The following is a 16,403-nucleotide window of genomic DNA, read 5'->3' on the forward strand; positions in this document are numbered from 1 at the left end:
TACTGTTTCTCTTTAGATGCAATCAGATTTTTTCTTGCCAAAGCCAAGAAAACTACGCAGCAGACACCTGCGGAAGCCGCTAGTTGTACAGGTAAGAGAGAACGGCTAATTAAAATACATTCTTCACTCGATTGACAGATAGGTTCATTTGGGGGGGGGTTATTGTTAACTTGCTTTTCTCCCCATCCATTTGGACAGAGGTAATGGGTTCCTCCTGCTTAGGTTGTTCTCTGCTTTGTCTTGAGCAGGGGTCTGCCACCTTAAACACTCAAAGAGCCATTTGAACCCGTTTCCCACAGAAAAGAAAACACCGGGAGCCACAAAACCCTTCCCGTGCCTGACTATTCCTTGAGCAGCCGCAAAACTAGCATATGTATTTGAATTAAACGTTCTGTTTTCTTCTGAAACTTTTCTTTTCTTGGATTTATCCATGGTTGGCCTACCAGGGATTGAAAAGCTCAATAAATCGCGTGCCAGTAGGTTTTGCACATTGGCTGTTGTGACGCATATTTTGAGTGACAGGGAGCTGCAGCAGAGGGGTGAAAGAGCCACATGCGGCTCCAGAGCCGCAGGTTGCTGACCCCTGGTCTTGCGCAAGCAGAGGCCTGTCGGCATGACTGAGAAGCAGATTGCCTAGTCATTTCAGTTAGACTACCAAAAAAAAGAAAAAAAGAAAAAAAGCCAAAGGTACATCTCTATGTCATGTAGAATGGATCAGACTTGAATAGACATTTAGAATTCTTTTAAGGTACAGAAATTTGATTCTCAAGTGGGTATCCTAAGAAGGATTTTTGGTTTTCCCCACACTCTGTTAAAAAGATGGGCAATTTTTAGCCATCTTTCCTGGGGAAGAAAAGGAATAGGAGAAAGAGTAATTTTGTATATAAGTCTTAGTTCCTGTCTGTTGCTAGCATATAGCCCTCAGCACATAAACCCCCAAAGAATATAGCTTTTCCATATCAGGGGTCTCCAACGTTGGCAACTTTACGACTTGTGGACTTCAATTCCCAGAATTCGCTGGTTGAGGAATGCACTGGCTGAGGAATTCTGGGAGTTGAAGTCCACAAGTCGTAAAGTTGCCAAGGTTGGAGACCCCTGCTCCATATCAAATCAAACTTCTCCAACCCTTAACTGAATGCAATAAGATAAATGCAAGGCGTCCCAGGCATTCATAAATATACAAATAGTCCTTGACTTACAATTGAGCCCAAAATTTCCATTGCTAAGTAAGGCAGTTTAGAATAGAATAGAATAGAATAGAATAGAATAGAATAGAATAGAATAGAATAGAATAGAATAGAATAGAATAGAATAGAATAGAATAGAATAGAATAGAATAGAATAGAATTCTTTATTGGCCAAGTGTGATTGGACACACAAGGAATTCATCTTTGGTGCATATGCTCTCAGTGTACATAAAAAGACAAGATACATTCGTCAAGAATCATAAGGTACAACACTTAATGATAGTCGTAGGGTACAAATAAGCAATCAAATCATACTAGGAAACAAATCAGTATAAATCGTAAGGATACAGCAACAAGTTACAGTCATAAAGTCGTAATGTATGGGAGGAGATGGGTGATAGGAACGGTGAGAAGACTAATAGTACCGTGTTTCCCTGAAAATAAGACCCTGTCATATTTTTTTGAATCCTGAAATAAGCACTTGGCCTTATTGCCATGCACTCAAAAGCCTGATTGGGCTTATTGTTGGGGGATGTCTTATTTTGGAGGAAACCGTTGTAATAGAAATGCAGCCTTAGTGAATAGTTTGACAGTGTTGAGGGAATTATTTGTTTAGTAGAGTGATGGCGTTCGGGAAAACAATGTCCTTGTGTCTAGTTCTTCTGGTGTGCAGTGCTCTATAGCATCGTTTTGAGGGTAGGAGTTAAAACAGTTTATGTCCAGGATGTGAGGAGTCTGTAAATATTTTCACAGCCCTCTTTTTGACTCATACAGTATACATGTCCTCAATGGAAGGCAGGTGGGTAGCCATTGTTTTTTTCTGCAGTTTTAAGTGAGTTTTGCCTTATTTAATCCCCCATTTTCCCCCCCACAATTGTTAAGAGAATCATTGCAGTGAGTGTTAAGCAAATACGGCTTTCCCCACTGACTATGCATGTCGGAAGCCAGCTGGAGACGTTACATATGGTGATCGCATGATCCTGGGACAGCGCAGCTGTCATAAATGCATGCTGATTGCCAGGTGTCAAAATTTCCATTGGTAGGAATTTTGAGCATGTAACCATGGGGATGCTACAACAGTGATGTAAAAACTGATCAGAAGTCTCATTTTTCAGTACCCGCGTAACTTCGAACAGTAAACTAAACAAATGGCTATAAGTTGAGGACAACATATAACGCCATACAGAATGTATTTGGAGATTGCATGACGATTGGACATGGACCAGGGAGATACAATCCAGACACCATTGGGGATCTTTTATTTTTCTTTATAAAGTTATATCTCGCTTTCTTCTTGCAGAGGACACTGCTTCCTAGACCTTCCGAAAATCCTTCCCAGCATGTTTGTTCCTTTTCCATCTTATCGAACTCCTCCATAACAGGTGAGCTGCTCAGCCACGTGTATAATCTGAGTAATACGTTTTACACTGAACGGGAGAAGGCTGTAAATTCTTTAGCCAGAAGGGATTTAAAGTTGTAGCCTTTTCTATCTATGGGCTCGTCCCAGACCACGAGCTGTGGTCTCAACAGCCCTGTGTCAACAAGTCCTTATTTTGCTTGTTTACGTGACATCCTTCCTTCACAGAGTGGAGTTCGATCCTAGGTAGAGGCAGATATTTCTCTCTGTGGGCACAATGAGAATATATCTGCTGAACAAAACTCCGCATTGGCAACAGGAAGGGCATCTGGCCAGTAAACACTCTGTTAGCTCCATTCAGTTGTCCAGATTCCACCCCACAAGGGATTATGGGGTCGTTAAAAGAAGATGTGACATCCTTCCCCCCTCTGGGGAGGTAAAACATGAGCCTTTGGATAGAATTCTAAGGACGTTGATGGGGGAGCATGCTTCAAGGAAATTTGGGGTCCTGGGATCCTATTAAATTGCCATGATAACCCCCAAGTGAGAGCTGAGAAAAGATACAAGCATTTAATCAATAGATGCTGAAGGGTCTCTCACTTGAGCAGGGGGTTGGACTAGAAGACCTCCAAGGCCCCTTTCCAATTCTGTTTTTCTATGTTTGCCATATCCTTATGTTGCCCATTCTTTCTATTGGGGGCCTCTACAGCTTTTGTCTTCGGTTTTCTTTCTGGGAGAAAGACTCAGAACTGGGTGCCATATGGGATATAACTCCCCTTTTTAGCTCTTTTTAGCTTTTTAAGTGTAAATTGGGTTTTAATTATATTATTGTAAATTGTGGGCCAAAGCTGTATAATTCTTTTAATTGATTTTAAATTTTGTATTGGTATGTTTTTTATCCTTGGCTGTGCACCGCCCTGAGTCCAATAGGAGAAGGGCGGTATATAAATTGAAATAATAATAATAATAATAATAATAATAATAATAATAATAATAATAATAATAATAATAATAACAACAACAACAACAACAACAACAACAACAACAACAACAACAACAAAACAACAACAACAACAAGTGACTTTTTGTTGTTGTTGTTTTCAAATTTCAAAGTTGTTTTCAAATTTCAAAATTGGTGTGCGTTTAACCATTCCTGCTGTTTTTTGATTGTATTCCTTCTTTAGGAAGGGGATCTTTTCGGCCAATCCAGTCGTCGCTGACTAAAGCTGCCGTATCTCGCCCCATTGTTCCCAAGATCCTTCCAGCTCAAGCCACCAGTCGTCTGTCTAGTAAGTCTTTCTTTTCCAAAAAAAGTCCAGGCCCAGGGAGATAGAGGTAGGGTTAGGTTTCCATGGGAAGGAATCCCACTGGGGTGTGTGTGATACACTTAAGAGTTAGGGTTGGGTCTCTATGAATTCGGAGAACAAAATGGACATCGCCAACAAGTTTGTAGCTCATTCAGTATATTTAAGAGGGCTTTGACTTTTCAAGTCTACCTTACCTAAGTCTCCTGGTAAAATACATGGGAAAATCACAATTTGGGGGAGATGGGGAAATCCACTTAGGGTTAGCTCTCCATGAATTCGGAGAGCAAAATGGACATCGCCAATGGATTTGTAGAATGGAATGGAATGGAATGGAATGGAATAGAATAATAGAATAGAATAGAATAGAATAGAATAGAATAGAATAGAATAGAATAGAATAGAATAGAATAGAATAGAATAGAATAGAATAGAATAGAATTCTTTACTGGCCAAGGCTGATTGGACACACAAGGAATTTGTCTTTGGTGCATATGCAGTGTAATTAAAGAATAAATAAAATATATTTGTCAAGAATCATAAGATACAACACTTAGTGATAGTCATAGGGATACTAATAAGCAATCAAATCATACTAGGACACAATATAAGTTGTAAAGATGATATAGCCATAAGTGGGAAGAGTTAGGTCCTAGTAAGGATGAGAAGAAGAATAGTAATACAGTCTTAGTAATTAATTTGACAATGTTGTGAGAATTAGTTGTTTAGCAGAGTGATGGCATTTGGGGAAAAAACTGTCCTTGTGTTTTGTTGTTCTGGTGTGCAAAGCCCTATAGCATCGTTTTAAGGGTAGAAGTTGAAACAATTTATGTCCAAGATGTGAAGGGTCTGTAGATATACATGTAGCGCATAGATATGCTTAGGGCGGTGCTGACTTTTTGAGCCTGCCTTATCTACTACGTTCCCTGGTAAAATATATGGGAAAGTCCCATTTGGGGGGCAAATCCACTTAGGGTTTGCTCTCCATGAATTTGGAGAGCAAAATGGACATCGCCAACAGATTCGGAGCTCATCTGTATGCTTAGGAAGGTGCTGACTTTTTGTGCCTGCCTTATCTGGGTCTCCTGGTAAAATACTTGGGAAAATACCATTGGGGGAAAATCCAGTTAGGGTTAGGTCCCCATGAATTCAGAGAGCAAAATAATTCATAGCGCATGGGTGTGCTTACCCATGCTCTGACTTTTGAACCTGCCTTATCTGCGTCTCCCAGTTATTACTAGTTCTGAAGTAACCGTTTCTGTCTTTCCCCCGTGATTAGTTTTTGAAGTGCTCATTCTGTTCACCCAGGTCTCTTAAATGCTTTTGGAAAAGATCCTATTGACCTGGTTTAATGATTCAGGTGATATCAGGACAATGGAGATTTAAGATTTTAAATAAGGTTGAGATAATGAAGCCATGGAAAATCTTAGCTTTTTGAGAGAGAGAGGTCATTTCCATTCAGTCATTGTCTCATTTAGCAACCGTTTGAGTTACCGCCGTGATGAAAAAATAACACGGCCACCAGTTCTCGCATTTTACATCCTTCGCAGGTCTGTAAGCAAGGAAAAGCTGAAATAAGATCCTAAACACAGTCGTGGTTTCACTTAGTGACCTCTTTGTTTAATGATTGAGTTGCTGCTCTCAGTTGTGGTCACTAAACAAGGACTACCTATACTGAATGGGTGAACTATGTAAATATAAGAAGGTGCTATTAAAACAAAGTGTTTTCCCTGCTGGTGTAGATGTAACATTGCCAGAACCTCAAGTTTAGTGTTCCGCTAAAAACTTTGGTTTCAGAAAAATGTCCTTTCTCACATTTGCTGTTTTCTGTCCAAAGGTGCGATTGATTTGGCGGCTAAATCAGCCGGTATTATCCCCGGCAGTCCGTTGCCACTTCTAGGGACCGAAGGCTTGCCAAGCGTTTCCCCGCTCTCACCAGAGGCAGTAACCACCGTGGTTGGAGGTCAAGACTCCACAGTGGCACGTCAGAATGGAGGCTCCATAGCAACAGTGGTGGTCAGTTTTCAGCTTTACTATAAAGTTTCTCTTCTTTTATGTCAGAGTGTTTACAGCGTGACTTATTATTTTGAGACAACCCAAGAGCAAAATACAGGACACAGAGGTTTTGTCTTTACAAACAGGGGTTTATATACAAGTTATATACAGTATATATCAGGGGTGAAATCCAGCAGGTTCTGGAGAACCGGTAGTGGAAATTTTGAGTAATTCAGAGAACTGGCAAATACCACCTCTGGCTGGCCCCAGAGTGGGGTGAGAATTGAGATTTTGCAGTATCCTTCCCCTGCCATGCCCACGAAGCCACACCACGCCCACCAAGCCACGCCCACAGAACCGGTAGTAAAAAAAATTGGATTTCACCACTGGTATATATACATACACATGCTAAGCAAAGCCAGGCAATCAATCTTCAACTACGGAGAACTACAATGCAGATACCCGAGGAGAGAGAGAGACGCCCTCTAATGGCCTCCCTTATATAGGCAGCTTCTTAAAGGGCAATAACCCTGCTGACTCATCCTCAGTCTTAAAGGGCTGGTCAGCTTTAAATCCTCATTACCCTGACATTTTATAACCAACTTTATCCAATTCTAATACAGGGTTAGGCATCTGTGGCAACTTTACGACCTGTGGACTTCAACTCCCAGAATTCCTAAGCTAGCATGGCTGGCTGGCTCAGAGATTCTGGGAGTTGGAAGTCCACAGGTCATTGAAGTTACCATAGTTGCCCACCCCCTGTTCTAATAGGATGTTGCTTTGGGCACAACATGCACCAATCGGACGCCAGGTTCCAAAAAAAACTGAGAAAGACACATCGTGATTCTTCTGAGCAGATTTTATTGTTCTTAACTTACAGACAGAATCTTGCCAAAGCAGACTTAACTCCCTGCATGAAGCATATATTCTTGGAACTAATGAGGAGGAGCTGTCTTCACTCTCTTTCTCTCACACATAATATCTGTGCTGAGTTTTGCCTCTTATTCCTCTTTGAAATCCACCCCTCTATATTCCATGCCTTTAGACTCCTCCAGGCAACCAAAACCCTTTAAAAACCTTGACCTGTCTTACTCTGCATCCTTACCCTACGTCACAGCCCCAGCTTTCCAGAAATGACCTCTCTACCCCAGTCCAGATTGACACTGCATCTACTATCTTAGACATGAATGATTTGTTCTACGGGATAGTTATAGTTGTCCCTGCCCTCTGTAACACAAGAGAAGGACTCCCAGGCCAGCTAACCATGATAGCTAATGGAGATGCTATGTTCGGACCTAGGCTTCTCCAAACCACGAAGCCGAGTCCTCGTCCCGACAAAAACCCCTTTTGTTTCATTTACAGTGAATTCCTCTCCAGCAAAGTCTTTCTTCTCCCACAGTCTTTCAAGATAGTTTACCATTACCGACCTTTATCAGGCTTGGAGAGTGGCCAGGCCGATATCTTTCAGATGCCGCAATACTTGGCAAGAATGCAGGAATGAACTAATTGTCTCCTGCAAACTCCACTCCCCTTTCGCTCCTCTTTTATTCCCTCTGGGAGGGGCCCTTCATCGTCCACCTGTGGCCTTACTCCCAAGTCGACCCTTGTTCTTTAGCTGTTCCCTTCGTCTGGCAATTCTGTGCCTGCGCACACTGGGAACAGGCTCCAGCTGTTCATCTGCCTCACTGATGTCTGACTCCGAAGGCAGCTGATAACTGGCATATGGCCCTGACCCCCGCTCTGCCTCAGATGCAGAGCCCTCATCAGAGCTTTCCCCAGTCTCCAGGACTGGCCCATGTTCCTCCCCAACCTTCTCACTCTCCGAATCTGCTGCCAGATCCGTTGGTTTCCCTGAATTTCTATTCTGTATCTTCCCCTTTTTTCTTTTACCATTTATTGGTTAGATTTATTTCTCCTTTTTTTCTTCGAAAACTCCTTGACAGTAGCAGGGCAGGCATGATATAATAAAGCATTAACGTTCCATAATTTCAGTGCCTCTCTTTCAGCCGTGTGGCTCAGGCAGTCTTTCTTGATTCCAGGGTTCCAGCCATGAATGTCGGGTTCCTTTCCTTGGTCTACCATCCCAGCCTGAGCAGGAAGCCATTCCTGATGGCTTCCAGGTAAAGTATATTTAACTAATAATTACTTAACACTTCAGAACTTAATACGGTAGATACTAACGCTGTGGTTCTGATTAAGGAGGCTGTCTGCGCAACCAGTATTTGAGCCGCTTGCAGCCTATTTTTAGACAGAGTTATTTTAGAATAGTCATTTTGGAAACTCTTTCATCCCTAAATAAAGAAGATGACATGATAGCAGCATTTGAGGGGCTGCCACAAAGAAGATGGGGTTAAATTATTCTCTCCAAAGTAACAGAGGGCAGGACAAGAAATAATGGTTGGAAACCGATCAAAGAGAGACGTAACCTGGAATTAAGGAGAAACTTCCTAACAGTGAGGACAATTAACCAGTGGAACAGCTTTGCCTTCAGAAATTGCGGGCGCTCCATCACTGGATGTTTTAAGAAGAGACTGGTCAGCCACTTGTCTGAAATGGTATAGGTTAGTGGTGACTAACCTTTTTGCCATCGCGTGCCAGAAGTGAGGGGAGTGCGGGGGGTCGCGTGCACGTGTGCCCACACCCATAACTCAAGGGACATGCACGCACGACCCTCCTGCACTCTCCCCACTCTTAGCACGCAATGAAACAGTGGGCCTGGTAGGCCTGTTTGTCACCCTCCCCAAGCTCCAGATGCTTTCTTGGAGCCTGGGGAGGGCAAAAACGGCCTTCCGCACCCCCCAGGCAGCCCTCCGGAGGCCAGAAACAGCCTGTTTCCCAACTTCCGGTGGGCCCGGAAGGCTAGAAAATCAGCTGGCTGGCGCACGCATGCACGCTGGAGCTGAGCTAGGGCAACGCTCGCATGCCCACAGATATGGCTGCACGTGTCACCTGTGGCACGCATGCCATAGGTTTGCCATCACGATTATAGGTTCTCCTGGTTGAGCAGGGGGCTGGACTAGAAGATCTCCAAGGTCCCTTCCAGCTCTATTCTGTTCTAAGATTGGCGAGGCACTCATCTGAATTTTGTGTGAACTTTTAAAGCCTGTTACGAGATACCCGAATATTTTTTCCCTCCACAATCTGAATGCATGACACATGCTAGTCCCTGTAAACGCCGATACGCTTATCGTCGCAGAGAAGCAACAACAACAACAAAATTCTTGCTTGCTAGATCAAAATGTGAGGCGCAAAGATTGCCAGAAGGCAATTGTGAACTGCGAACAAAGTGAAAAAAAAAACAACCCATCTTGTTGTGAACTTGCTGGCATCCTGTAGTCGAGGCTAAGTTTTCGCCATGTTTGCAACTTCCCATAATGTGGATCCGTTTCTAGAATTTCCCATCTGGGGGACTTAATTGCTGAGAATTCAGATCAATAAAATCCATCAATCTGAAAGGCACCCATGTTTATCCTCTGTCGAAATGAATAGTCCAGCATCTAATAGGGATGCGTTTCATATTTATGGGCTTTGTTGCCCTGAATTATCAGCAACGGTTCTGCTGGAGGCTATTGAAATAAATGTTTCATTGGATAACACATATTAAACAAGATACTTGTATAAACATAGCAGTGAGCTTGAACCTTGGGGGAATCTGATTTTAACCTTGCTAGATAATGTTCTCCAGATCCCACCGTTAGGGAGAGCTGTGAACTTGGTTATAGGTCATCTGTTAAAAGGAGAAACCATCAATTTCTCGGGGGGGTGAAAGGAGGAATGGGGATGGGTGGATTGTAAACAAAACTTTCAACCACTGCTATCTTCAGGGAGATGATACTGAACTATAGATGGAATAGATGAGCCAGCAGTGTGCAGCAGCTGCCAAAAAAGCCAACAGAGTTCTAGGCTGGATGAACAGAGGGATAGAATTAAGATCAAGTGAAGTGTTAATACCACTTTATAAGGCCTTGGTAAGGCCACACTTGGAAGACTGCATCCAATTTTGGTCGCCACGATGTAAAAAAGATGTGGAGACTCTAGAAGGAGTGCAGAGAGGAGCAACAAAGATGATTAGAGGACTGGAGGCTAAAAGAACGGTTGCTGGAACTGGGTATGTCTAGTTTAATGAAAAGAAGGACTAGGGGAGACATGATAGCAGTGTTCCAATATCTCGGGCTGCCACAAAGAAGAGGGAATCAAGCTATTCTCCAAAGCACCTGAGGGCAGAAGAAGCAGCAACGGGTGGAAACTATAATCAAGGAGAGAAGCAACTTAGAACTAAGGAGAAATTTCCTGACAGTTAGAACAATTAATCAGTGGAACTGCTTGCCTCCAGAAATTGTGAACGCTTCAACACTGGAAGTTTTTAAGAAGATGTTGGATAACCATTTGTCTGAAGTGGTGTAGGGTTTCCTGCCTAAGCAGGGGGTTGGACTAGAAGACCTCCAAGGTCCCTTCCAATTCTGTTATTCTATTCTATTCTATTCTATTCTATTCTATTCTATTCTATTCTATTCTATTCTATTCTATTCTATTCTATTCTATTCTATTCTATTCTATTCTATTCTATTCTATTCTATATGGTTGCATCTAATGTAAGGCAGCTTTCTGTATTCAAGCATGGACGTAGGATTGCAAGAACCTGACAAGGTTCTTGGTCTTCTGTATGGCATAAAAGCTTTAGAAAATGACATGTTGTTGATGTTAACTGTTGTTGCTATTACCGTTTGCTTGCTACCACAGGGAACTCCGGTCCTCTCCCTGCCAGAGCTGCCTAAAACGTCTCTCCAGAATGGTCTTTCTTCCTCTCCGCTTCCCTCTTCTGAGACCTCCAGCACCCGTCTGTCTCCTCCCAATGTCTCTGCTCTCCTTGACATATCTCTTCCTGGGCCCCCCGAGGATGTTTTGTCTCAGGGAGAACCGGCTACTCAAATCAGTGACTCCATCATTGAAATAGCCATTAGCTCTGGCCAATATGGTAAGTGAGAAAGAGAAGAGGCATAAAAAGAAAGAGAGAGAAAAAGAGAGAGAAAGAAAGCAATTTGTTCTGGCCAATACAGTAAGGAAGAAAGAGAGGAGGCATAAAATGAATGAGAGAGAGAGAGAGAGAGAAAGAGAAAGAAAGAAAGAAAGAAAGAAAGAAAGAAAGAAAGAAAGAAAGAAAGAAGAAAAAGAAAGAAAGCACTTTGCTCTGGCCAATACAGTAAGGGAGAAAGAGAGGAGGCATAAAATAAATGAATGAATGAATGAGAGAGAAAAAGAAAAAGAAGAAAGAAAGCAGTTTGCTTCGGCCAGTACAGTAAGGGAGAAAGAAAGAAAGAGGAGGCATAAAATGAATGAATGAATGAGAGAGAGTAAGAAAGAAAGAAAGCAATTTGTTCTGGCCAATACAGTAAAGGAGAAAGAGAGGAGGCATAAAATGAATGAATGAAATAGCAATTAGCTCTGGCCTATACGGTAAGAGAGAAAAAGAGGAGGCATTGAATGAATGAGTGAATGAATGAATGAATAAGATGTCAGAGGTTAGCTGTTCAAAAGATTGCCATAGATATAGTTCAGCAATGCTCAAATGCACAAGTGTTCTTTGAAAGCAAGAGTGCGGAACTTGTGACTTTCCAAAAACGAATGGTTGCATATCTTACACCCTTCAGTAAAAAAACTTTTTCCATTTACAGGTGAGAATGTTTCCCTGTCCCCAGCCAAGCTGAATGGCAGCGATAATTCCAAAAGTCTTCCGTCCCCATCCTGCAGCCCCCAGCAGAGTTGGATCGCTTCGCCCAGCCATGATCCACAGTGGTATCCAAACGACTCTACCGACTCTTCGCTCAGCAGCTTATTTTGTGAGTGCAGCCCAAAAAATCTCTGAGGGTCTGGAGTGGTTGATACGACCATCTCTTTCTTTTGCCCCTTAGCCTGTCTCTTGCCAAAACTCAGCTGAGAGATGTCCATTGGGCAACCTGAGTAAAGGTAAAGGTTCCCCTTGCACCAGTGGTTGGTTCCTCCTGGTTCGGCCCAGTTCGGCCGAGCCGGTATCGGTGACGATATGATGTCACCGAACCGGTTCTCTTTGTTCGGGACCCAGATTGTTGGGGACAATAGGCTAACTCAGTAAACCACTTAGAGAGGGCTGTGAAGCGGTAGATAAGTCTTAAGTGCTACTCATGATTAGCTTCGGTGGTGCAGTGGTTAGAACGCAGTATTGCAGCTAATTCTGCTGACTGCCAGCCGTTCGATCCTAACCGGCTCCAGGTTGACTCAGCCTTCCAGCCTTCCAAGATGGGTAAAATGAGAACCAGATTGTGGGGGCAATAGGCTGACTCTGTAAACCGCTTACAGAAGGCTATAAAGCACTGTGAAGCGGTATATAAGTCTAAGTGCTATTGCTTTATAGCCCTCTAACCGGTTTACAGAGTCAGCATCTTGCCCCCAACAATTTGGGTCCTCATTTATTTATTTGTTTTATTTATTTATAATTTAATTTATATACCGCCCTTCTCCCGAAGGACTCAGGGCGGTGTACAGCCAATTAAAAGCACAAGATACAAACAACAATTTTAAAATAGTTAAAAGTATTAAACAATTACTATTAAACAATTTCGGCCTGAATTTAAAACCCAATTATTTTACTGACCTCTGAAGATGGGAAGGCTGAGTCAACCTTGAGCCGGTCAGGATCGAACTGCCAAACTTAAGGCAGCCGGCAGTGAGCAGAAGTAGACTGCAGAACTGCACCCTAACCATTGCGCCACCATGGCTTATAACTTTTGAACAGTTGCTAATTGAATGGTTGTAAGTCGAGGACTACCTGTGGTGCTTTGATCCCAGTTGGGGGAAAACAACATGTTACAATGGGCACAAGTTGATTGCTGCCACTTGCCAAAAAAAGGGAAGCTTTTTCTGAGGACATCACTGAACTTTTCTACCTTGGATGCTGAAGACAGAGATCGCTTCCTGACATCTTCATCCCTTCTGTTTTACAGCCAGTTTTCTTTCTCCGGAGAAGGGCCGGAAAATGCTGCCCACCTCAGCAGGCAATCCAAGCAGCACCTCCTTGTTGGGACCCAGTCTGCTGGATGGGAATTCACGGGATTCTTTTGTCTCTCGGTCCATGGCTGATGTCGCTGAGGTACGACATAGCTTTTTCTGGGTGGGATGGTACGGAGCTTTTGGCTGGGGGGATGGTCAGAGAGTGAAAGAGGGAGTTTGGGATGCTGGTGAAGGTGCCTTAAAAAGGAAGGAGACCATGAGTTCCAGGTCTGGCTTTGGCAGAAAAGCTGGCTGGTTGACTTTGGGCCAGTCTCTCAGAGCCCAATCCCCTGAAGGTGGTGGTTGTGGTGCAAAATAGGAGGCGGGAGTATTAGGGAGGGGAGGGGAGGGGAGGGGAGAGGAGGAAGGAAGGAAGGAAAGCAAACAAACAGGGAAGGAAGGAATCCAGCAGAAGGAAGGAAGGAAGCAGGTAGAGCAAACAAGAAAGGAATCTAGCAGGAAGGAAGGAAAGCAAACAAGGAAGGAAGGAATCTAGCAGAAGGAAGGAAGGAAGCAGGTGAAGCAAACGAAGGAAGGAATCTAGCAGGAAGGAAGGAAACAATCAAGGAAGGGATCTAGCGGAAGGAAGGAAGGAGTTAGAGCAAACAAGGAAGGAAGGAATCTAGCAGGAAGGAAGAAAGCAAACAAGGAAGGAAGGAATCTAGCAGAAGGAAGGAAGGAAGGAAGCAGGTGGAGCAAACAAGAAAGGAAGGAATCTAGCAGAAGGAAGGAAGGAAGCAGGTGGAGCAAACAAGTAAGGAAGGAATCTAGCAGGAAGGAAGGAAAGCAAACAAGGAAGGAAGGAAGCAAACAAGGAAGGAAGGAATCTAGCAGAAGGAAGAAAGGAAGCAGGTGAAGCAAACGAAGGAAGGAATCTAGCAGGAAGGAAGGAAGCAAACAAGGAAGGGATCTAGCGGAAGGAAGGAAGGAGTTAGAGCAAACAAGGAAGGAAGGAATCTAGCAGGAAGGAAGGAAGCAAACAAGGAAGGAAGGAATCTAGCAGGAAGGAAGGAAGCAAACAAACAAGGAAGGGATCTAGCGGAAGGAAGGAAGGAGGTAGAACAAACAAGGAAAGAAGGAATCTAGCAGAAGGAAGGAAGGAAGGAGGTAGAGCAAACAGGGAAGGAAGGAATCTGCAAGGAAGGAAGGAGACATAGACAGAGAGCCAGACAAAGCCCATACACGTGATATTTTGCATCGCTACTCCACCCCAGCAATCCTTCTTTCCTCCCGCCGCCCCCATCTTGGCTAGCAAAGTCGCACAGTGCACATTCCTGCTAACCAGCATGCCTTCGAGGATATTCTAAACTCAGCTAAGGTCAGAAGAAAGCGGGAAGACCAAAAAAGCCAATCACCTCTTTTCTTCCCCTTCTCTTCTCTTGGTAGGTGGTCGATTCCCAGTTGGCCTGCATGATGAACGAGAACAGCATCGACTACATATCTCGGTTCAACGACCTTGCCCAGGAGCTCTCGATCCCGGAGCCGACCCGCCGAGAGATTCTCTTTGACGGAGGGAGTGGCGGCCCCCCCATTGGCGACCTCTCTCAGTGAACACATCCCACCAGCGGGCTGGTGGGCGCCGTTTGAATTGGCCATAATGTGGAGGAATGACGTCATAGCTATGCAGCGGATTGGGTTTTTTTATTTTTTATTTTTTTCGTTGTCCTGGCGGGAGCATGCCTGAGAAGAAGAGAGGAGTTTTCTCTTCGACCTTCTACGGTTCCTGGAAAGTGCAATAGGCTGGGAACAAGACAGTGTGGAGCAGTATTATAGGAAATGACGCGCGTAAGCTGGTGACTAGCAACGTTTACAAGGCAGCTCCGGGTTTTAAGGTCTGAGCAAGAAAAATCCCACAAATGACATCCTTAGATGTTGTCAGGGTATCCACAAATAAGCTGAAAGTTGGGGGGTGGTAAATAGTGGTGTGTTTTTATAAATTTTCCTTTAAAAAAAAAAAAAAACTTCCTCTCCTGATCTGTCATGGTTGTCTTGTTGGCAAGTCAGTTTGAGCTGGTATTCCTGGCACTTTCTTGTCACAACAGCAGCTGAATTCCACAAGGCTTTTAACAGAATTCTTTCATCGTTTCTTTATATTCATTAACATTCCAGCAGGACACAGGGATGGGAGGGAAAAAAAAACCCTGTTCCTGTTCCATCTTTTAAAAACTAGGATAGGGTCAGAGGAAATCTTGGAAAGGCACAGGACCTATCCTGCTTCTTTTTAACCTTCTTCCCCGTGCTTAAAAAAAAAAAAAAAAGACAGCTATCACCCAAGGACTTCCATTTTTCCTAGAATGCTGGCTGGGGCGTTCTGGGAGTTGAAGTCCACACATCTTAAAGAGAAGACTCCTCTGACCTTTTACAGATAGATTCAAAGTCAAAGTCAAATTCCTTTGAGATGAGCACAGTCATTGGTCGATGGCCATGGAAATGTCCTTGTAGTCTCTTTGGCAACAGTACAAGTGGTTTCCCTTTTGTGGTTGTCTTTTTGTGGGGTGAGTTTCTGACTTCCCAGTCTAGTCTGCAACTCAGAGGGTTCTTAGTAGTTATTACCCTGTTTCCCCCCAAAATAAGACCCAACGGGAAAATAAGTCCTAGCATGATTTTTCAGGATGCTTGTAATATCAGCCCTACTCCCAAAATAAGCCCCAATTAAGATTGTCAGCCAGTAGATGCATTTAGTACCGTATTCCCCCCCCCAAAATAAGACCTAACCAGAAAATAAGCCCTAATGCGTCTTTTGAAGCAAAAATTAATATAAGATCAGGTCTTATTTTCGGGGAAACACGGTAGATGAAAGGCCTCTTGGCAAAATCAGGCCCATAGACTAGACCGGGATGTCAGCAACGCTCCCCAAAGAAGATCATTGATAGCGCACTTCCATTTTGTTGCCTCCCCAAAAATCATGTTTATATCTCTTTAGATATATGAGAAGTCAAGCTTGACACTTTATCTTTGCTTTTTTAAAAGCCCCCTTTGATTATTGGTTGTTACCTCATTTTGGAGAACAAAATCTCTTACACACATTTCCGGTTGAAGTTGAGGAAAGTTTTGGTGAAAGTCCTGCAGATGAAAGAAACGGGTAAAATTTTCTACTTCCTGTAGGTTCTTAAGGCAAATAGCGGTTTTAGACAGGGGCCTCTCTCCCATCGACGGTCCTAAAATGCCCTTCCTGAGGTCTGCAGATGTTGGCCTCTTAGCCTTCAGAGCTTGAATAGCAGACAGCTATCACTTAATTTTACTTTTGCGGCCGCCAAGAACCATCTCGTCCCTCTTCTTTACTGATTATTTCAGACAATAACAGTTCCCCCTTAGTTGTTTACCTCCCACAAGCGAGCATTTCTAAATATTTCATTCCCTTATGAAACGCTATTTACCTGCAAGCAACCGCTTTTTAACAAGCCTTGTCCTGTGGATGTCTCGTTTTTCTTCAGACGTTCGACCGGCAACGTGACTTCGGACCTAGTCCACAAGGTTTCACTTGCTTTTTGCCCAAACCGATGTCAAAGGGACCAAAAATGGGTGTTGGATCAGGAG

General features: G+C 43.5%; 1 protein-coding gene across 1 annotated transcript in view; it reads left to right on the plus strand.

The window, feature by feature from the left end:
• The window catches only part of CRAMP1 (cramped chromatin regulator homolog 1), a 46,937-nt gene extending 31,100 nt beyond the window's left edge, over positions 1-15,837 (plus strand). Inside the window, 9 exon segments of the mRNA XM_070955207.1 lie at positions 17-91; positions 2,488-2,569; positions 3,729-3,833; positions 5,686-5,864; positions 7,883-7,963; positions 10,584-10,818; positions 11,516-11,680; positions 12,821-12,966; positions 14,253-15,837. Of these exon segments, the coding sequence (XP_070811308.1) occupies positions 17-91; positions 2,488-2,569; positions 3,729-3,833; positions 5,686-5,864; positions 7,883-7,963; positions 10,584-10,818; positions 11,516-11,680; positions 12,821-12,966; positions 14,253-14,417 (1,233 nt within the window). The 3' untranslated portion in view covers positions 14,418-15,837.
• The last annotated feature ends 566 nt before the right edge of the window (positions 15,838-16,403 follow it).

Source organism: Pituophis catenifer, unplaced genomic scaffold (genome assembly GCF_029215685.1).
Source record: "Pituophis catenifer annectens isolate HBS135680 unplaced genomic scaffold, rPitCat1.0.hap2 SCAF_16, whole genome shotgun sequence".
Lineage (NCBI taxonomy): Eukaryota > Metazoa > Chordata > Lepidosauria > Squamata > Colubridae > Pituophis > Pituophis catenifer.